Genomic DNA, 23,526 nt, shown 5'->3' on the forward strand with positions numbered 1-23,526 from the left:
TTCTCAGAAAATTCTTCTGAAATGTTCTGACTTAAATTCTCTGAACACTCTTACATACTATGAGCTTCTGAATAACAGAGGAGATGCGTGTACAAGGTAGGTGGGAATGTTCTAAATTAGAGGACAAATCTTGCCTGCCACTTGTCTTTTGCATGCCCTGTAATCTAATGTTAATCTTCAAATGTTTAGATGATTAAAAAAACTTAAAAGAAGAGTAATACTTCATGACACGTGAAAATTATGAGAAAGCCAATTTTAGTGTTCATAAATAAAGTTTTATTGGTGGCACAGCAGGGCCCATTTATTGATATCATCACATAGCAGCTTCTGTGACAGGCTGGCATAGTTAAGTAGTTATGATAGAGACTATAAAGCCCACAAAGCCTAAACTATTTATTATCTCTAAATATTTACTTCCTCTAAAGAATAAGTTTCCTGATCCCTCTTCTAAGGTATCTTATATTTAGAAGGCAAAGAGTAACAACTGAAGTTTGAACAAAGTTAAACTAGAACATTATTTTTAATACTGCTGCTACTATTGCACAAGATATACCCATGAGGGAAAGTGCATTTATATTAGGATTGGCTTTCAGTATTATATAAAAGCAGATCTCTCATTCCTCTAATTATTAATATTTAATACTGATGGTGATATTCATTCATCACCCCACACAGCAGTCCCATCTTAAGAGACAGGATACAGTATAGGTAAGCCTTGAAAAATACTAAAAAGGAAATATATGAGAAAGGGAAGTAAATAGGACCCACAAAGAGAACTCATATCAAAGTATGCATATCACATAATTAGCCAAACCTCTAAATATCATGTTTAACAACAGTGCGAAATTAGTATAATGTGAATCTCTTTGAATCTCATCAATAGGGTTATACTAAAGTGTCTTCTTTTATAATTTAGGTCTCCTATAAATTACAGTGTTGAATCTTTGAGAGTGTGAGAAACATTATGATAAGATCGCATTTCTTTATGGCCATGCCGCACAGCATGTGGGGTCTTAGTTCCCCAAACAAAGATCTAACCCTTGCCCCCTGCATTGGAAGTGGGGAGTCTTAATCACTAGACCACCAGGGAAGTCCCATTTTTATACAATATTCAATACTAAGTTATTTTGTCATTGCTTCAAATTTATAGAAAAGCATTTAAAAGCACTTAAAAAAATTTTAAAACTAATCATCTCTTAATCAAAACTGACCTTTCTTCTCCTCTTATAAAGTTTCACCCTGAGGATTATTACATGCAAGAGTAATATATCATATGCTGCAATCAAACTTATGGAAGGAGTGAAGAGGTGGGGGACAAACACTTAAATTACCCCAGTGACATTCATTACTATAATGCTATCTTCACAGAACATTATAATATATTGCCTCTTATTAACTGGTCCTTCCAGCACAATCAATTGCTTCTTCTGCATTGTTGCCTTTGATATTTGATGTCTGTGTCTCTCTCTCTGAGAAACTGGTAACAGTTCATTCTCAAACATCATACTTCCAACAACTTTACTGCTTCTATCTTCTCATCACCTTTTAAAGGAACTTGGATTCTTCCCGTAAATTCTGTTGTGTGCCTGTTATTAAGATTTTCTGAAATGGTTACTCTCTCTGTTGGATATTCACCTGCCAGTCTTTAATAGCAGCCACGGTCTTCTCAAATTCCAGTATGAGGAAATAATACTCGTAAAATTACGAGAATAATTGCAAAAATTTATTTCGTTGAGTCCATTTTCTTACTCCCTATCAGTTTCCTTTTAGGCATGGCAATAACATGAAGTCACAGATATTCTGCTCTAATTCAGTGATAGAATTCTAAGAAGCTCAGAGGACTTGACAGATATAAGTCATCATATTACATTTTGTGTGAAAAGCGACATTAAGTCTGTTTCATGGATGAAGATCTAATAAAGGAAGATGAATTCACATTCTTGATTTCAGAAAATAAGAAAGGAAATTTCTGAAATCTTCATTCCTGAAACTATATCTCTAGATAAACACACTTTTGTATTTTATATTAATATATGCAAAATATTTAATGATGTTTTCTTGTCAATGTCTTAGCATATATTTTATAGAACTATCCTACTATGCCGGCCTCTGTTCATTTTATGGGAGTAGATTGTAAAATGGTGAGTTGGAACACTGATGTCAAGGTTTTATTTCTCTGATAAATTCAAGGTAAAAATAAACATTTAGCATGTCATCTCTGCTGCTTTTTCCTTTCCTACAACTATTCTATTGTATACCTTAGGTCCTATCTTACACGATTTTTTCCCCAGAGAAAAATTCTTTCAGTACTTACTCAACCATTATCTTCTTCCTTTGTAAGCTAAAATTCTTTCTGTTTAGATTATTGGTAATAATAAGAAATATCTGTGTAGTAAACAAACGCTGCTTTTGGTGTTTTACTTACATTAACCCACCTAATATAACTACCCTATGAGGTAGGTACTCTTATTTTCTCCATTTTACACATAAGAAAACTGAGTAAAGCAAGTTGTGAAAGGTTACACGGTAGTAAGAGGTGAATCTAGGATTCAAATTCAAGTAGTCTGAGCTCTTAACCACTATGTTATGCTGCCTCACAAACAGTTATATGAGCAACGCTACTTTTCTAGTGAAAGCTTTAATTAGACATAGAATTTACCATAAAAAGTATGTTTGTACTCATATGCTTACTGATATGATTGATCTCTTTTCCCCATCAGGACCCCCCTAAAAGCTGAGAACGTTCTGATGCAGAGTAAGCGTGCAATTAAGAAATGTACTTAAGGGAAAAATGAAGATAGGATTTCATTTATGGGTTCTTCATATATGTAATGTTTCTTTTTTACCTTATGCTTGAAATTCCTCAATCCCCACCTCAAACAGCGATGCTCGCTTCACTCTGCAGTGTTGCTATGTGGAATAAGGGCCTAACAACATGATTTTTAAATGCAATGTCACCTATTGCTCTAATCACCTAAGTGGTCTAATGTTAAACCAGTTACTTTTCAACTGGGATAATTATGCTAAGGAGTTTTTTCTTTTAATGTATAAATAAAACAGAGGGTAAATGTTGTGGGTAAGGGGGCAGATTTGGACTTTCAAGTAATTAGAATTGCACAAACAAGGGACTCTCACATGAAAGAATATGCAATTGAGGCGTTCACACAAGGGCTGGGAATGATAAAAGGGTCATGTTAGGACTTTCAACACAATGGCTTTTGAATTCTCCTTTGCAAACTCTTAAGATACTGTGATTTCTCTATTATTATATAGTAATTTTATATAAAACCTTAGGCCAACTCAAGAATAAGGTACACCACTGACAAAAATCTATCATAAAAAAAAAATGTCTCGATGTCTTGATTATCAGATACATGCTATGCGCTAAGTTGTTCAGTCATATCCAACTCGTGGCCCCCTGGACCTTAGCTCGCCAAGCTCCTCTGTCCATGGAATTTCCCGGGCAAGAATACTAGAATGGGTTACCATTTCCTTCTCCAGGGGATCTTCTGGACCCAGAGATTCAACCTGAGTCTCTTAGGTCTCCTGCATTGGCAACAGGGTTCTTTATCACTGGCACCACCTGGGAAACCCTGGATTATAGGTATTGACTGAAAAGGTTTCTGGACTACAAAACTGGAACTTGGTGCCTCACAGCAGTTTAAATTTTACATACAAATAATGGTACTAGGTTTGTAGCTTACATTGGGATTTCAAAGAACAAAACAAAAACCAGGGCATAGAAACAACCTTCAAAAATACTGATGTTAGTCTTATTGGGGAATGTACATTTGAGTAAGTGCCAGTTTTCAAAAGGATCTACTTTTGATGACACGATTTTATGGCATGTATTTGTTGATAGTTGTCCTATGAATTTTGGCTTCTAAGGAATCTCTGTTGCTGTTTTTCATCTCCAGAGATAGTACTACTCTAGCTGTTCTAAGAAAGAGATTAAAATAACATAGTTCCAGTTTATCCATCCTTCTTTGTAAAGTGAATCCTCTGCTCTAGCCAGGAAGATTTTCTTAATTTTATCTTTCTCATAGCTTGATCATACATTCCCCTTTCTTTCTTACTCCCATTGGTAATGTCTTCTCTCTGAATCTAAGTTCTATTTCTCTCCTTCAATTTTAGCTTAAATTCTACTCATACAAAAACTTTACTGATTGCTCACTTCTCTCTTAATCTTTCCCTATAAAGAATTTTTTTGGTCTAAATTGGCTAAACATTTCTAGTACTGTTTATATCACTTTGATTTGTCAGGTGACTATTTTAGGAATACATGTAGCTTAGTGTTTATTCAATAAAGCCCAAGATGCTTGATAAACACTTGTTAAATTGAACAAAGACTCTAAATGTTTTTTAGCAAACTGGTAGGTCACAAATGTGCCTAAGCTCTAAGACATATACCACTCAAAAATTGGATAAGGCACAATATAAACTCCAGATAAAAAGGACTATTACTAACAAATATCCTGAATGCTACATATTTGGGACATTTCAAGCCATATTTCAAAAACTTTAAATTCACAAAGGAACAAAATAAGTAGATTCAGACAGGATATCAGGAGAGATGCACTTACTCATAATCCATATATAATATAAACTGTTCTTTTTATTATTCTCAATCATTTGCCTGTGCCCTAAATTAGTAGTGAGAAAATGTTGACTAACATACTTAATTTTTAGACATATCCATCAGGTATGTTAATAGCTAACAACAGATATCAGATTGCAATGATTAGCAGCAGAAATGCTTGGGATTATCACATTAAATTAGAGGTAATAGGTAATATTATTAATTAAATGTGGAAGAAAAAGGTAAAGGAAATAAAGAACATTTAATGAGGATCTACAAAGATGCCAGGCTTTACCTAAAATCCTTTTACATGCATTATTGTCACTTACTAGTTTGGATAACTCTGAGCAAGTCAATTAATTGATTTGTCCCAGTTTCTCCATATTTAAAATAGATACAACTCTAGTTAGTATCTGCCTCATATGGTTGAAGACTAAATGAATTAAAATTAAATGAGTTTAAAATAGCTCCTGACACATAGTAAGTGCTATATATATTTGCTAATTATTATCACTGACTACTTTTATTATCTCAATTATTAGAAGAAACAACCTGGAGAGGTATGCATTAGCTGAGTGGATGAGTAAACTCAAGTTTGAACAGTTTAATTTGTTTTAACTTCATAATTAGTTAGTGGTAGAAGTAAGATTCAAATTCAGGTCTGTCTGATTCTACAGTGTTAGTATTATATATATATATACGTAAAATATGAGAAAGGTACATTACATCCCAACATATTTAGACAAAGGTAAGACATGTAAACATATTTCTCACATCCAGAACTATTTCAAAAAAATAAGAAAAAGAGATCCTTCAAAAACCGTAAAATATAACCTTATTTGGCCATAAAGGGACAGTATATTTTATTGAATCTGATTTTTAAAATTTCCAGTATAAGTTTCTAGTATTCTGCTGTCTTACCAATTTCATATTGTTTAGTTATCCTATTTATACAGAAAAATTTTAATCTCAAAATTTTATTGCAATATGGTTACTTTTAGTTTTACCATGTATAACAGGTACTTTACTTTAGTTACAACAATTTTAGAATTACAAAATAAATATTCATACAGTTCTACAGTATCAGTATATGATATTTTAGGGAAATAATCTTTTCTAGAGAATATTAATATGCATTTGAAAGCAACTATGTAATTTAAATGATCTGCAATAGTGATCAAATTTTCTTTCAAAAACAGAAATTATTGGACATGATGTTTTCCTATGCTTCTGCTATAATGTAAAAGAGTTCTTCTGATCTTTAAAATGTTGAGTATTAAAAAAAAATGTTGAGTATTTACTATAAAGTGGTACTTTTAAATGCAAATTTTCACGAGTAACAAATTAAGAATAATTAACTCAGTACCTCAGGTCAATTATGTCTCCTTCCTTTTATTTACACAGTATTCTTGTTTTTTAAGTATTAAAATGTAAGAAATGATTAATGACCACATACAATGATAGCTGTCATAGTATAAGTAAGTAAGTAAGTAAGTGAAGTTGCTCAGTTGTATCTGACTCTCTGTGACCCCGTGGACTGTAGCCTACCAGGCTTCTCCGTCCATGGGATTCTCCAGGCAAGAATACTGGAGTGGGTTACCATATCCTTCTCCAGGGGATCTTCCTGCCCCAGGGATCGAACCCGGGTCTCCCGCATTGGAGGCAGATGCTTAAAATAATGAAATATATAAATATTTGTAGAAAGGCTTAGAAAGCAATCTTTTTCAAATAAACATAAACATTTTAAGATATAAACAAAATATGTATTGTGAAGTTCATAATCTTTTCCTAGAAATTCATCCTTTGTACCAGATTATCGCTGTCAGAGTTAGTCATTTTGCCAGGTGCCTCTTCACTTACAAAATGAACCATAAAAACCCTTTTAAATGAATATCTTTTACATCAAATTTATAATTTCCTGACATTTTATAATTCTTCCTTTAGTCTGATTACTTCAAAATGACAAATTTGATCAGGACACTTCTTAGAAGGCACTACTAAGAAATATTGGAGAAGGCAATGGCACCCCACTCCAGTACTCTTGCCTGGAAAATCCCATGGATGGAGAAGCCTGGAAGGCTGTAGTCCATGGGGTCGCTGAGGGTCAGACACGACTGAGTGACTTCACTTTCACTTTTCACTTTCATGCATTGGAGAAGGAAATGGCAACCCACTCCAGTGTTCTTGCCTGGAGAATCCCAGGGACAGGGGAGCCTGGTGGGCTGCTGTCTATGGGGTCGCACAGAGTTGGACACAACTGAGGTGACTTAGCAGCAGCAGCAGCACTACTAAGAAAAATATTTAAGACTGAAACAATGTTTAACAAATCCAATAATTTGATCAATTTTGAAAGTTCAAAATTTTATATATTATCTATATGAGGGATCTTTTATTTTTATTATTCCGTATTGTCCACTGAGACAATGGGGCAATACACTTTACTGTGAAAGAAAAGTGTTCTTTCCTTGCTCCTTCTAAGATTAAACATTTAAGAATTGAAACTAACATGATTTCAAATTACTAAAGAACAAATGGTAAAAATAAATTTTAAAAGTCAGCTAAAAACGTGAATAAAGATGACTAATTTTCATCTAATAGACCTGAGGTTGGCAAACTTTTTCTGCAAAGGATCAGACAGTAAATAATTTAGGCTTATATGGTCTTCATTCAACTATTCTTTTCTGCTATCATAGCCATAGGCAATAGGTCAATGAAAGAGTATGACTATGTTCCAATAAAATTTCACTTATGGACACTGAAATACAAATTTCAAATGACTCTCATATGTCACAAAATATCATTTTCCTTTTGATTTCTTTCAGTCATCTAATGACTGAAAGAAATCAAAATATGCTCTTAGTTCACAACTCATACAAAAAAAATACAACAAGCTGAATTTTGCCTTCGGGCCATAGTTTGCTGACCCATGCGATAGACTGAGTTGAGAATAGGGATCGTGTCTTATTCATTTTTTAACCCCAGCACCCAGCATGGCATAAGACACATATCAAGGATTAAAAACAAAAAATCTGATAAGTGAATAAATAGATGAGATTTAAGATGCATGCTAGGATTTTAATTAACTCTTTAATTCATAATCATAATAATACATTACTATACAACCGTTTACTCTGGTGTAGCTTAGTACTATGAACACGCTAAAGCTTAATTTTACCTAACAAATATTAAATAGTGTAATATTTTCCAATTTACCAAAATATAATATTCAACATTTCTTTGTAATCATATAGATGTTCTTTTTAAAATAAATGTTTTTAATCTTTTATCTTCTTCTAGACTTTAATTCTAAAAGACCTTCACTTTACCTCACTTATACATCCTTAATTATACTTTTACTTTTAAGAATAATGAAAGATTCTTCATGTAATAATACCTATTTTGGATATATAAACTTTTAAGTGATAGTGGAACATGAAGATATAATACTTTGTATACCAATGAGTTCTTATGTTCTATATAACTACAAATTTCTATTACTTCCATTTCACCAATGTCAACAGATTATCCAACCTTTATCAGTTCACAGAAAACATAATCTATTACTAAAAAATAAGCTTTTTATATCAAAAAAAACTCTAAAAAGTTGTACAGTAGGGATTATTATGTTACTATATGTAAGCTTTGATAATATCTCATGTTTAGAGGAAGGGAGGGGACCAGCAGGCATGTGACTATCAGATGAACCACATTCTAAGATATGGTGCCCAAAAGCAGAAACAAATTCATAATTTAGAAAAGTCAATTTTGATTGTCTTATATATAAAATATATAAATAGGATATACTTTACTGAAGTTGCTATTCCATTTTTCTGTTAATATATCTGGATAAGGCTATTAAACTTTTCATTTTCTCTAAGGTTCATATTCAGTGACAATAACTTTAGATTGCTTTATTTTAATCATTCAATTCAGTATTTTTCACCTTCCCCTTTTTCTAAACAACCCACAACTTGTACTTTGTGTTTGTAGATCAAACTAATTACTTACAATTACTGACTTAAGGGAGAAATTTTATATTATTTTACCCTCATCACTAATATTTGTGGTTTCCGTCAATAACTTCTGATTCTATTTAAAAAGATTTGCAAACAGTTGTATATAGGCACATATGGTTATCAATATGTTTCCCTTTTTAGGGACAATTATCTAAGACAAATAAGATAAAGACAAGTAACTATATTATTACAGGCACAAAATTATATTTCAGGATTACTAGCTGACATCCCAGTGTTATGTTTTAGATATTATAAGAATTGTAACTATTTAAAGATTAGAAGAAATTAGTAGAATTATTTTTGAGTGGTCAGATGGCTTTTACAGTTATTTTTCAAAGGCTTAACAGTGCTATGGACTTTTGCTGTAGATAACCATACTCTTCTGTGTATGTGTATGTGTGTATAAAAATATGATATTTACAATCAGGTAAGTCACTTGTTTTCAAAAACAGATATTATGGAAGACATAATTACATGTATTTTAAACTCATTAAAAACAAGCCTAATACAAATTTTAGCCAGCAACTGCTATAGGTATATACAAATATAAGAGCATCTCTAGGGTTTTCTGAAAAACTTCAATGAATAATAAAGGACCTCTCAATTTCTGATATAAGGCCATATACAAGGTAATGGAAAGACACAGACTCTTGTCAACAGCAAAAAAAAAAAAAAAAAAAAAAGTTGGGGGCTAAAGCTATACTAGAATGATAGAATTTCAAGACCTCTAGTTTATATGGAGATAGAAAAGATAAAATATGAAGCTTACTACATCAAAATATTTAAAAATTTAACAAGATCACAAAGAATGCATGGATAATACTTTACTATATGACTGTTTTTGTCCATTTGATATTTATATATAAAAAAATACCATAGATCTGTCCACTTTGGTAGTTATGCAATAACAATTTAAAAAATTAACCCTTTATTAACTAAAAGATAAAAATATCTTTTAGTATTCTTAGCAAAAATAGTTCTCATTCAATCCTCACAACTACCCTGGTAGACAGGCACTTTCATTTCCCTCACTTTATTGGAAACTGAGGCACAAAATGGTTTAATGACTAGTGTATGGTCACCATGCCGTAAGTAGCAGAGCCAGAATTTAAAAGTGTGAATTTGCAACCTAGTGTTCTGGAATAAACTTGAAACTCCAGGGAATACAAAATACTTGGTGATGCAAATTATTTTCTCATAATTAAAAATAATACTGTTAACTGGTTATGAATGAATTCTATAGTAACTTTTTTCTACTTTTATGATATAAAAATAATATTATGAAAATATCAAGCCATTACATAAATAATATGGATATATAAAACCAAAGTTATTTACTTAAAACACTTAACACTCAAACTTCAAAAATTAAGTTCTTCACATATGTAGGTGATTTTCTCACAAACAAAACATAAACACACCTCTAGAGGAGATGGCTTACCTCCAATTTTATCTTTTTAAGTTAGTCTCACAGTTTAAAAGAAATTTAAAAATTGGCCAAAGGATTATTTCCCCTAAGGACTCAAGAGCTATGTAAGAATGACTTCCTTTTTTTTTCTTTCTTTTTAAAAAAAATTTACTTATTTATTTTAGTTGGAGGCTAATCTATAATATTGTAGTGGTTTTTGCCATACATTGACATGAATCAGCCATGAGTGCACATGTGTCCCCCATTCTGAACCCCTCTCCCACCTTCTTTTTTAAGTACTGGAAGCTAACAATCTTCCAATACAACTCTATTGTGATTGCTTTAAAAACAAAACCATTATATTTATAAGCCTAGTTAGAATAATATCTCTAAAATTTCTGTGATTTTTACATAGAAAAATAGAAATTATTTTACAATCTGTTACAACAATTTACATTTTCACATACTAGAGCAGTGGTACCCAAAGTCTGGAAGCATGGTTTATGGGCCAGCAACATGTGCATTACCTGGGGCCTTACCAGAAACACAAATTCTTGGGACCCACTGCAGATTTACTGAATCAGAAACACTGTGGGTAGGATGCAGCAATCTGTTTTACCTTTGATGGGGGTACAGGCTAAAGTTTGAAAACTCCTATATTAGAGTAAGTAGGACAATAATTATTTAATAGGTACAGAGCAAAAATATCTTGCTGTGAATAAGACAGTAGACACAATGGGATACTGACTTGAAAATGTTTTAAAAAGAAACAAAACAAAACAGCTAACAGTAAGTTGAAATTCAGCCAAGAAACAGTTTTTGAAAAGTGAGTGAAACAATGTCCAAGTATGAACATAAGTCTGCATATGACACTAAAGTTACAGCTGAAGTTTATGGCTGCTTTAAAAACAAAGAAACACTTTTCCCCTTGTATCACTTAGCGCTGTCTATTCTTCATTCTTTCCCCTTTTTTTTTTCTTGTGCAAGGTTGAAGGTGATTCTTAAGGCATAGTCTAGATACTAATTTTGCTTCTTGGCTTATTAAATTCTGCATTTAAATTCACATTTTAAATTATGTAATATATAACTTTTTCATAATACTATAAAATTGGTCTAAATATGCTATTGGAGTCATTCTACTTGAGACCAATGACAAGGGTATCTAAAGAAAAAAGGAATCAAATATATTTTGAATTACATTAACACAGCACATCAGACCAGATGCCATGCTGACTCAGAGTTCTGCTATCACTTCCTTTGGCAATATATGCCTCAAATTCAGCCGATACCACAGACCACCGAGCAAATGCAAGATTACCTTCTGGACCAATTCAATCTTCCTCATTTTAGATAATATCTAGTTTAAATCAAAGAAAAGAAGTCAAGAAACTTTTTTTAAAGAATGTAAATATTCAACCACTGCAAAATGTTCCCATTCTTAGAACCACAGATGTCGTTTCTGTCTAGCAAAAGTACAAAAATCATACAAAAAAATTAAAAGGATTGAAAATCACATGAATAGTCTACTTCTTGAATATCAGAAAAGTATATACTATCTCACCTCTGGAGTGACATCTCGTGGTGCAAACCCTGTTCCTCCAGTTGTTAATATCAAATTAAGTTCCTTTTCATCACACCAATCTATCAGGGTTTCCTGAAAGAAAACGATAATATTGTCACATGCAGAAGGGTTTGCTTGCCTACTCAAAACATCCACATACTGGAATACTTTGTATTCAGTGAGGAAACAGATTCAACACTCATGAGAAAAATCTGAGGTTTGGGGTATTTATTTTATTGATCATAGAAAATGAAGACGTAATCACTGAATTCTTGAAAGTAAATGAAACTCAGTGAACAGCATAAATGTTTTAATTAATGCTCATTATGCCTTTAAATAGGATATCTGGAGATATTTTCAGTCATTCAAAATATATTAGGGTTAAAAAAATTGAGCACTGTGTGTTAATTAAATGATCTCACTATTTAATAAGTATAGCAATTCTGTCAGGCAAATATTCATACTTAAAATTTACATTTAAGGAAACAGACTCATTCTTTTTTTTTTTTTTTTTTAGTTAATGGACTCAGAGAGATCAAGAAATGTACTTGCTCATGGGCTCACAAACGAGAAGGGGAAATATTTAGAATTTAAACTTAGATCTGTTGGACCATCAAGACATGTTCCTCTATATTCTGCCTGTGATTGACTCAATATTTTTTTTTCCTTTTGGCTAGTTTCAAGTTGTTTAAGAAAGTTTTACATTCTTGAGCATTTATTTTACATAGTTGCCGAAAAGGAAAGGTGTAGGAATAAATGATTGCTTAAAGTTACTTTTTTCCTCACACCAACACTATGACACTTAGTTGAGATTAGAGTTACATACCACAAAATTGTGCAGTTGGTAGAGACCTTGGTAGATTTGCCTTTTCAATTTACAGACAAGACAAGTGAGGTGCAATGTAGTTAAATAATTTACTCAAAGTTACCTGGTTAATTTTGTAAAGAACAGGACAAGGATTTCTGCTATAGAGGATCTCTCTTTCTATTGCTAGTTCTATTCATCCATCCTACATTTTAACTATGAACTGTTCATTTAAATTGTAATTAAATACTTGCTTTGGTATTTTACTGTTTCATTTCCTTTATACAATCCAATTCCAAAATTTAATAATATAATTATATCATTTATGTGTTGATAATCAGATGTGAAACATCAGTAACAGGCTGATAGAGTGTTAGTCGCTCAGTCGTGTCCGACTCTGCAACCTCATGGACTGCAGCCCCCAGGTACCTCTGTCCATGGAATTCTCCAGGCAAGAATACTGGAGTGGGTAGCCATTCTCTTCTCTAGGGAATCTTCCTGACTCAGGGATCAAAGCTGAGTTTCTTGTATTGCAGGCAGATTCTTTACTGTCTGAGCCACCAGGGAAGCCTTAACAGGCTGATATACATACACATATGTGTGTATATATACATACATACATATACAAAAGTATATAAGTAAGGCTAATACTTATATGTAAAATACAGTGTTCCCAGTTCTCAAATTCATTGGTAACCCAAAATGCAGGATAATTATTCAGAAGGACAATTCAAGATTTTTAAATGATTTTTTTCCTATTCTCACTCACACTCCTGATATAGTTATAATTTTGTTCTGAGGAAAGCTCACACACAAATTATCAATGGTTATTGTAACAAAGGTGATTATGTGGTCATTTCATAAATCAAAGTGTTTATTTAAGAATTAGAAAAGCAAAAATACCCATCATTCCAGTGTACAACCAAAATTGAGAACCAGTTAAGAATATGTTCAAGTATTTGAAAAGCAATATTTTGTTGTCCAAAGTAGCTGTGTGATGTACAACAGTTTCAACTAAACAAAAATTTTATTAGGATTTTTGACTGTTTAAGAGAAACTAGCACTCCAGTACTCTTGCCTGGAAAATCCCATGTATGGAGGAGCCTGGTAGGATACAGTCCATGGGTCACAAAGAGTCGGACACGACTGAGCAACTTCACTATCACTTTTCACTTTCATGCACTGGAGAAGGAAATGGCAACCCACTCCAGTGTTCTTGCCTGGAGAATCCCAGGGACGGGGGAGTCTGGTGGGCTGCCGTCTATGGGGTCGCACAAAGTGGGCCACGACTGAAGCGACTTAGCAGCAGCAGCAATCTTATCATTCATGCAACTGGTCTTCAAAACAGAAGGATTCCTTGTCAATCATTAACAGAGAATATGAATATTCCAGGCATCTAGTAGTGATTTATTTATTTAACATATCAATTCATTTATTTAACAAGAGAATATTTCAGGGCATACTTTTATTCAGGCACTTCATTAGATAACAGGTTTGCAAAGATGAATAAGCTATAATCCCTGGCCTAAAGGGTTCAGTTAGAGTTGCTCAGAGTCTGCAGTTGTGAAGAATTGTGCTACTAAAAGTATCACCTGTTTCACTGAGAGCTTGCTAGAAATATAGAATCGCAGGTCCCATCCAAGACCTACTGATTTAAGATCTACATTTTTAGAAATACTCCTCGAAATGCTATTTGCACGTTAAACTGGACTAAACCATGCTTTCTAACCATGTACCACTCAGAATATCGTGAATCTTTTCTTCTATCACGTTAGATCACCTGAAAGATTTATCTCATCACATTTTTCTCTGCACCTAAAAGATACCTTTCATTTTGAAATATACTTTAATATTTGGCTACTACCAGGTAGAAAGTCATTGAGGATTTCTACATTAACCATCATTATGAAAAATTCCTCTGCAGCTGCTGCAAAATTGAAGCTGAAGGCATTTTCTATTTTTAATTACTATTTTCCATTACATGAAAGGTGTTTCTTTAAAAACTTACTGCCTTGAACTTACAGGTTAGCATAGTAGAATCAAGCTGCATCAAAGAATTTCTGCCTCTCCATATCTAACAAGAATAAACAAAAAGAGCAAAAACTAGAGGAAAAAAACCTTCCACCAGCAATGATCACATGGGAAAAAACATATAGCTCTATGTCATAAATCTCAAAAGTTGTGGTTAATGACAGAAATAAAATGTGTTTGAGACAGACAGGCTGAGACTCCTAATTCTACTCGTGCTCCCAAAAGTCATAATGGTGATCAAAATCATAAAAATTCTCACTAGCAACTTCAAATCAAGAGAGATGTAAATTGAGAGAAATGATTTTTTTTTCATCTTAAAAGCAGCTGCTGAGAGAAACAAATGAAATGAGCCATGAAATCTCTGTGATCAGTTTGAATGTTCCAGGAACAAATGCACACTGAATCAGGGAACTAATCTGAATCTGAGAAATCTATTGTTCAGTCACTAAGTGGTGTCCAGCTTTTTGTGACTCCATGAACCGTACCATGCAGGCTCCTCTGTTCTCCACTCTCTCCTGCAATTTGCTCAGATTCATGTCCACTGATTCCATAATACCATCTAACCCTCTCATCCTCTGCCACCCCGTTTTCCTTTTGCCTCCATTCTTTCCCAACATCGGCTTCCCTAGTGGCTCACTGGTAAAGAATATGCCTGCGATGCAGGAGACCTGGGTTTGATCCCTGGTATGGGAAGATTCCCTGGAGAAGGGAAAGGATGCCCACTCCAGTATTCTGGCCTGGAGAATTCCATAGTCCATGGGTTGCAAAGAGTCAGACATGACTGAGTAACTTTTACTTTCACTTTCCAATCTTTCCCAACATCAGGGTCATTTCCAATAGCCAGCTCTTCACATCAGATGGCTAAAGTATTGCAGTGTTGGCTTCAGCATCAGTCCTTCCAGTGAATATTCAGGGTTGATTTCCTTAAGGACTGACTGGTTTGATCTCCTTGTAGTCCACAGGGCTCTCAAGAGTCTTCTCCAACACCACAATTGTAGTCCACAGGATTCTCAAGAGTCTTCTCCAGCACCACAGTTCAAAAGCATCAATTCTTTGGCACTCAGTCTTCATTATAGACCAACTTACTCCTTACATGATTACTGGAAAAACCACAGCTTTGTCTATATAGACCTTTGTCGAAAAAATGATGTCTCTGCTCTATAATACACTTCTAGGTTTGTCATAGCTTTTCTTCCAAGGAGGAAGCATCTTTTAATTTCATGGCTGCAGTCACTGTCCACTGTACACAGTGATTTTGGAGCAACTGTCACTGCTTCCATTTTTTTCCTCTTCTATTTGCAATAAAGTGATGGGACCAGATGCCATGATCTTAGTTTTTTGAATACTGAGCTTCAAGCCAGCTTGTTCGCTCTCCTCCTTCACCCTCATCAAGAGGCTCTTTAGTTTCTCTTCACATTCAGCCATTAGAGTGATATTATCTGCATATATGAGTTTGTTGATATTTCTCCCAGCAATCTTGATTCCAGCTTGTGATTCATTCAGCCTGGCATTTTACATGATATACTCTTCATATAAGTTAAACAGCAAGGCGAAAATATAAATCCTTGTTGCATTCCTTTCCCAATTTTGAACCAGTCCATTTCTTCATGTCTGGTTCTAACTGTTGCTTTTTGACCCACATGCAGGTTTCTCAGGCGACAGGTAGGGTTGTCTGGTACTCTCTCTTTAAGAATTTTCCACAGTGATCCACACAGTCAAACACTCTGGTGTTTCATGCCCCTTCATGGATCACAGCTTTGTTGTGGCAAATGGGCTTGCATAACTCAATGAAGCTATGAGCCATACCATGAAGGGTCACCCAAGACAGACGGTAATAATGAAGAGTTCTGACAAAACATGGTCCAATGGAGAAGGAAATGGCAACCGACTCTAGTATCCTTGCCTGGAAAACCCAATGGATGGTATGAAACCTAATGATATCCTCACATAATAGTAAGTTAAACCCTTATTTAGGTACAAAAACTCTATTACTGGACATTTAATAAAATCTCACAGAGAAAAAAAGGCAATTCCAACAAAGATGGTATGTAGTCTCTGGTTCCTCACTTCCTCTATTTTGCTTTGTGCAAGTCTGTCCAGATCTGATATAGTCTCTAGGTTTGTCATAGCAATGGTTTATGAAATAAGCTCATATTGAGGACTGGGTGTTGTTCAAGAAGGTTTTTTTTTTGGTAACCATATAATAAATAGAAATTTGAAGGCATGTAGAAGGAAATAGCAGCGTTCTTGCCTGAAGAATCCCAGGGACGGGGGAGCCTGGTGGGCTGCCGTCTATGGGGTCACACAGAGTCAGACACAACTGAAGTGACGCAGCAGCAGCAGCAGCAGAAGGTAGTTAAAAGGAAATATAACAGTGCTAACATCCTTATCTTTCAACTTTGTCTAAAGTTTAAAAAGTTAAAACTATGACTGTAAGCTATTAATGATTTTCTTATTTATTTTTTAACTTTAGAGATCTCGGTTTAGCACATAATATCTCTAGTAATATGCCTTTTCAATACACTTTCTTTTGCCTCTATTTAAATGAAATAAAATGCTATTTTGTATTAGCTTTAGAGAATTATTATAAATTCATATAGCTGTATCTTTTACTCAATTAAGCATTCATCCATCCATTCTTCTATCTATAATATAGGCATAGAAAGATTTCAGGTTTTTTATAATTAATCTTAATGGTTATTTCTGGGTAATTAGAATTTTAAAGTGCGTTTTATTTTTTACTCCCACTTTAATTTTTTGCATTTTTAGAATCCTTCATAATTTGCATGTATTTTAAAAAATTAAACAGATTTTAAAAATTGAATTTTCTGTTGTGTATCAGGAACTAACATAGAATTATAGGTCAATTATACATCAACATCAAACAAACTTAAAGAAAAAGAGATCAGATTCGTGCTTAACAGAGACAGGAGGTGGTTAAAAGGGGAACTGGATGAAAGTGGTCAAAAGATACAAGTTTCTAGGCATAAAATAAATACTAGGGATAAAATGCATAACATAACTATAACAAACACTGCTATACATTATATATGAAAGCTGTAAATCATAAGATTTCTTATCACAAGGCAAATTTTTTCCTATTTCTTTAATGTATCTATTCACTAAACTTACTGTGGTAATTTCATGATAAATATGTGTCATATTATTATGCTGTACACTTTAAATTTATACAGTGCTGAATGCCTATATCTCAATAAAATTGGGATAAAAATGGACTCTCCTGGTATTAGTTCATCATTCTGATAGCTAGTATCTTATTATCTCATTTTTCCCTCATTTTTAACTATTTCAGGTCTTCCCTGGTAGCTCAGATGATAGCATTACAAAAAATGTAATGCTAATCATTACATTTAAACATTCCAAAGTTATTCAGAAGACCAGGGTTAGATCCCTGGATTGGGAAGATCCCTTGGAGTAGGAAATGGCCTCCACTCCAGTATTCCTGCCTGGGAAATTTCATGGACAGAGGAGCCTAGTGGGCTACTGTCCATGGGGTCACAAAAAGTCAGACATGACTGAGCACCTAACACTTTCACTTTTAGTCAGTGCAGAAACAAATTTTATACTCAACAACAATTCATATGCTATTGTGAAAGACTAAATATGACCATATATTCTTTATAGGTCCTCCTATTAAGAGGTGGAATCTATTTCTCCGAGGTTTGCATCTCGGCTGGACTTGTGACTTTGGTCAACAGAATGGGGCAGAAGTCATGATGTGTGAGTTTTGAAGACCGATATCTAAAAAGACTTCACAGTTTCTACCTTCACTCTTTGGTAAATTTCTATTACCATGACCAGAAGTCCAGGCTAAATAATGGAAAGGTCAGAGATATTGTGGAGAGAAAGGCCTAGCAGAACAGAGAGCAGTAAGGACCTAGAAACCTAAGTGAGACCATCTTAGATTCTATAGCCACAGCTGAGCTGATTAGTTATTTCAGCCGTATGAGTGATTCCAGGTAAGAGAAGATGATATACTACATGAGCCAGGCAAAGACAGATTCATTAGAATTAATAATTCATTGTTGTCCTAAGTCACAAGATTTTGTGGTGGTTTTAATGTAACAATAAACTTACTACTTTCATAATTAGCATCTTTGCATCCTTCTCTTTCTCTGGCTATTTCCAATTTATATCTTACTAATCATAAAAATTTATACACCCTTTATAATAAACTTCCAGATAGCTTTGAAAGTAGACTTGACGTGAATTACATATAAATAAATTGGCATAAAGTCTCAAGAAAGTGACTGTATCAGTTAATCATTCACTTTGAGAAACAATCCAATACCTAGCATAGGCCAGGAAAATGTAGGTATGGGGCAAAAAGGGGGCATAACAAATGTCCTTAATATCAAAGAGCTCAGAAGTATGAACTAATTAATATAATGTACATCACTTTATCAAGGTGAGTGCTATGAAAGAGGGATGCCCATGTTAAGAAAACTTTTTCACAGTATTATATATTTTAAAATATATGACATTTTCTTCATTACTAGGATGAAAACATCACTCCACAAAAGTTTTGAAATATTTCTCTCTTGCCCAAGAGCAAAACTCCCAGTAAAGAGAAAAGTGGGACAGTAATAGAGAGAAGAGGAAACACGTTTGACAAGCCACCATTCTCTACATCCACCTGAAGTTGCATACTTAACTAGATCTAAATCTAAGATAATAGATTTTCTTCTTTTCTCTACATTTATTGATGGAAACATGAATCACTGAATTAAGCAGACCTCACCAATACAAAACATTTCAGAAATGTCATATTTTTCTTCAGTTTATTAAATAGCTATGAAATAACCAACTAAAAAATTCCTATCTGTGCATAATGAGACACAGTTTTAGGGTCATCTCAGTAAAGTCTCCTCTAATTCCTCCAGGCAATCTGTTCCCCACATGTGTTCCTACTCACTCCTTTGGAAAGCACTTTTCATAGTTTACTAAAACTTACATGTTCAAATGTCTCATCTCTGAGATTGATCTTCGAAAGTTTGATCATGCATCTTTATCAGTAAACAATTGCTGAATGTTATTTTCATATTACTGGATGAAACCATTTAGCATACCACACTTAAATAGAAATTTTTAAAAATGAGATAAAGATGATACAATATTTTAATTTTTTTCATTTTACTGAACTAATTAAATGTGCAAAATATTCTTCTCACTAATTTTTTGTGAAAGCAATGTGCTTAAATATTCATTATTTTAGAAAATTAGAAAATCTTGGTTTGATATTTCTGATATAATAATTAAAAAGTAAAATATCATTTTAAAAGATAAGTAGAGGGAAACAGAAGAAGCACTTACTAAATCATTACACAACATTTATTTTCAATCTCATCCATCAAACATGCATTGCATTTTTGAAATGGGATTAATACGTTTCTACCTTTTAAGATATTAGTTCTTTCTACAAAGTAATTGGAAGATATTACTTTTAAAATATTAACAAATGGGTTCAAAACCCACTAAAACTCTTCAAATAGAAACGTTTTAAATGGTTTAAAATTTTGTTTCCTAGATTTTTTTTAAGGTATGCAGTTACTAGTTTATATAAGTGACACAGTATCATTTCCATTACCAAAGAGCTTAATGTGAACAATTTTAATTATCCAAGTATCTTAAGCATGTCTTAATACTGAAGGAAATTTTTCCTAAGACATTCTTTCATGTTTTTTCTGAAAATTGTTTTCTGAATTACTTTAACTTCTCATTTATTTTTCCAAGGCGATTCTCCCATTATGTATATTTTAGTATCACCATCCCTGGTGGCTCAGATGGTAAAGAATCTACCTGCAATGCGGGAGAGCTGGGTTTGATCCTATGTCAGGAGGAACACTCCAGTATTCTTGCCTGGAGAATTCCATGGACAGAGGAGCCTGGCAAGCTACAATCCATGGGGTTGCAAAGAGTCAGACACTATTGAGTGACTAACACACACAGTATCTTCTTATCTGTATGTATGTATTCAGTTCAGTTGCTCAGTCGTGTCCGACTCTTTGCGACCCCATGAATCGCAGCACGCCAGGCCTCCCTGTCCATCACCAACTCCCAGAGTTCACTCAGACTCAGATCCATCGCGTCCGTGATGCCATCCAGCCATCTCATCCTCTGTCGTCCCCTTCTCCTCCTGTCCCCAATCCCTCCCAGCATCAGAGTCTTTTCCAATGAGTCAACTCTTCGCAAGAGGGGGCCAAAGTACTAGGGTTTCAGCTTTAGCATCATTCCTTCCAAAGAAATCCCAGGGTTGATCTCCTTCAGAATGGACTGGTTGGATCTCCTTGCAGTCCAAGGGACTCTCAAGAGTCTTCTCCAACACCACACTTCAAAAGCATCAATTCTTTGGCACTCAGCCTTCTTCACAGTCCAACTCTCACTTCCATACATGACCACAGGAAAAACCATAGCCTTGACTAGACAGACCTTTGTTGGCAAAGTAATGTCTCTGCTTTTGAATACGCTATCTAGGTTGGTCATAACTTTTCTTCCAAGGAGTAAGCGTCTTTTAATTTCATGGCTGCAGTCACCATCTGCAGTGATTTTGGAGCCCCCCAAAATAAAGTCTGACACTATTTCCACTGTTTCCCCATCTATTTCCCATGAAGTGTATTATCTGGACTTAATATCTCTTTCTCTGGTTGTTTTTGGCTTTGTCATCTACTTCAAACCATTTTAAAGTTAATATTCTAAAATATATTTCCCTAAAACCTTTTGTAAGTAACTTGTCTTCATTGAAGAAAATAACATACTTTCTAAATATCTGTTAATACAGCTGAAGCTTTCACCAAGTTCTTTAAAAAGTAAATGCAAACAACAGCAACAGCACAGCAAGTGATTAAAATGAGAAGTATAAGTGCCTGGGATATTTGGGTGGGGGGGTGTAAAGATAAAAAGCAAGCAGGTGACTTTATCCAAGGAGTATTCACCCATTATTTTTCATACATTCCTATTTTTCATTTGCATAAAAATGAAAACCAATATTTTGTTGTATTTTAAATTATAACTTGTTCTTTTCATACACCCACAAAAAAGTCAACCCAGGTGCCATTTCAGGCTAATTGTATCTTTGGCTCACAAGAAAGTGAGGGCTGTTGTTTTATTCAAGTGATCTAATTCTTAACTCCTGGACCAATTTCAGTTTATTTCTATTCATTTAGATACCAAATACTATTGTTTTCAACAAATACTGTATGTACTACATATAAAGACATGTTAAAGAATGCAAACGATTACAGTTCTAACCACTGTTGATATTAATGTAAGATATTGTAGTGACTGTATTAAATTGCTATGGAAACCAGCTTACTATTATTTATGAATATCATTTTCTTGCACTTTATTAAATGTCTTTTATCAACATGATTTTTCCCAACTTTAACGAGTAATAGTATACTAAACCTCTCACTGATGAAAGAAATATAAATGAGAAGATGCAACTGCATCATGTGCCAAAAATTCAAGTATAATTAATTTGTGCTTGGGTATCTCCAGTGTACTGTTCTGAATGAATGTAACCTGGGTCCACATTCTGCAATCATCACAATAGTGCAGAACACTGTATTATGATGAGAAATTAGTAACCTGAATTGCTTCAGAGAATAGCAAGTATTTGCTCCTAAAGATGGAATCACACTGACGCAAGTTAAGCACTTGGCAGAGTAGGGGCTGAATAAGTGATTATTTTTTGTTATTTTTCAACGGTATTATTTTTGTCAGAGTTACACTGTCTATGTATGGAGTTTTTCCACAACATTAATCACCTTAAAAGATCTAAGTAGAGTTCAGGGTTCATGGTAATCTTTTTAGAACGAACTCTTATAAGTCAAACATTGGAAATGACATTTTTTAAAAGGAAGATAAATAGTAAAAGAGAATAATCAAATGATTGATGGACCTAAGTGGATTTAAGAAAGAAGTCTTTTGACGTGTTTCTCCTATCTTCCCTAAGGCCTTAACTGAGTTTCAGAGCCATATCTTATGCATATTTGTACTCTTCATTGATCTTAATAGGTGACCTGAATAAATGGCAGATGATTCTGCCAATGGAAAGCTTTTCCTAAGACTGACTGGACCTCAGAAAGGACAATACATAATTAAAACTAAATAATAGTAAATCAAACATATTATCTCAAGATGAGTTCAATAGGAATCCTTAGGAATCAACCTAATATAAGAAATGCAATTACAGGCTTTCTCCAATCAGTCAAATATTTGCTACCTAGGAGAAGAGAATGGCTGAAGTATGGAAAACAAACCACAAAAGTCTCCCTCAAAATTTCTCTTAGGATTGGTTCTAGGATTACTCTGCCCGGGGTCAAAACAAAACAGATATATCACCAACAGACTGAGGGAAATTCAATATTCAGTATTCAGTATATTTCAATCAAAACTAAAATGGCTTTGAAAACAGGAAAGAGGACCATATATCATATTAGTGTACTGGGTCCCCAAAGTTATTAAAAACGACTGAGAAACAACATTCACCTGTAGAACACGCAGCTATAGTACTGGAGTTTTGCTCAATTTGTGTCTGTGTGTGTGCGTTACTGATACTATCATTCCTTTTCTATTAATAATATAGATACATCTTGTTACTGTTAGGTTGCTCGGTCATGTCTGACTCTTTGTGACCCCATGGACTGCAGCATGCTAAGCTTTCCTGCGCTTCATTATCCTCAGGCGCCTGCTCAAACTCGTGTCCATTGATTCAGTGATGCCATCTCATCCTCTGTCGTCCCTTCCCCTGCCTTCAAAACTTCCCAGAATCAGGGTCTTTTCTAATGAGTTAGTCTTCACATCAGGTGGCCAAATTATTGCAGCTTCACCTTCAGCATCAGTCCTTCCAATAAATATTCAGGCTGATTTCCTTTAGAACTGACTGGTTTGATCTCCTTGCAGTTCAATGGACTCTCAAGAGTCTTCTCCAACACCACAGTTTAAAAGCATCAGTTCTTCAGCGCTCAGCCTTCTTTATGGTCCAGCTCTCACATCCATACACTACTGGAAAAACCATAGCTTTGAATAGATGGACCTTTGTTGGCAAAGTAATATCTCCACTTTTTAATATGTTAAGTTGGTCATAACTTTTCTTCCAAGGAG

General features: G+C 34.1%; 1 protein-coding gene across 4 annotated transcripts in view; it reads right to left on the reverse strand.

The window, feature by feature from the left end:
- Window positions 1–23,526, reverse strand: part of GPHN (gephyrin) — a 551,792-nt gene that overhangs the window by 295,430 nt on the left and 232,836 nt on the right. For all 4 annotated transcript variants that reach the window (XM_018054058.1, XM_018054057.1, XM_018054056.1 and 1 more), the window contains exon 4: window positions 11,565–11,657. In XM_018054058.1, coding sequence (XP_017909547.1) covers window positions 11,565–11,657 — 93 coding nt within the window. The remainder of the gene's footprint in view (window positions 1–11,564; window positions 11,658–23,526) is intronic.

This window comes from Capra hircus, chromosome 10, assembly GCF_001704415.2.
Source record: "Capra hircus breed San Clemente chromosome 10, ASM170441v1, whole genome shotgun sequence".
NCBI classification, from domain to species: domain Eukaryota; kingdom Metazoa; phylum Chordata; class Mammalia; order Artiodactyla; family Bovidae; genus Capra; species Capra hircus.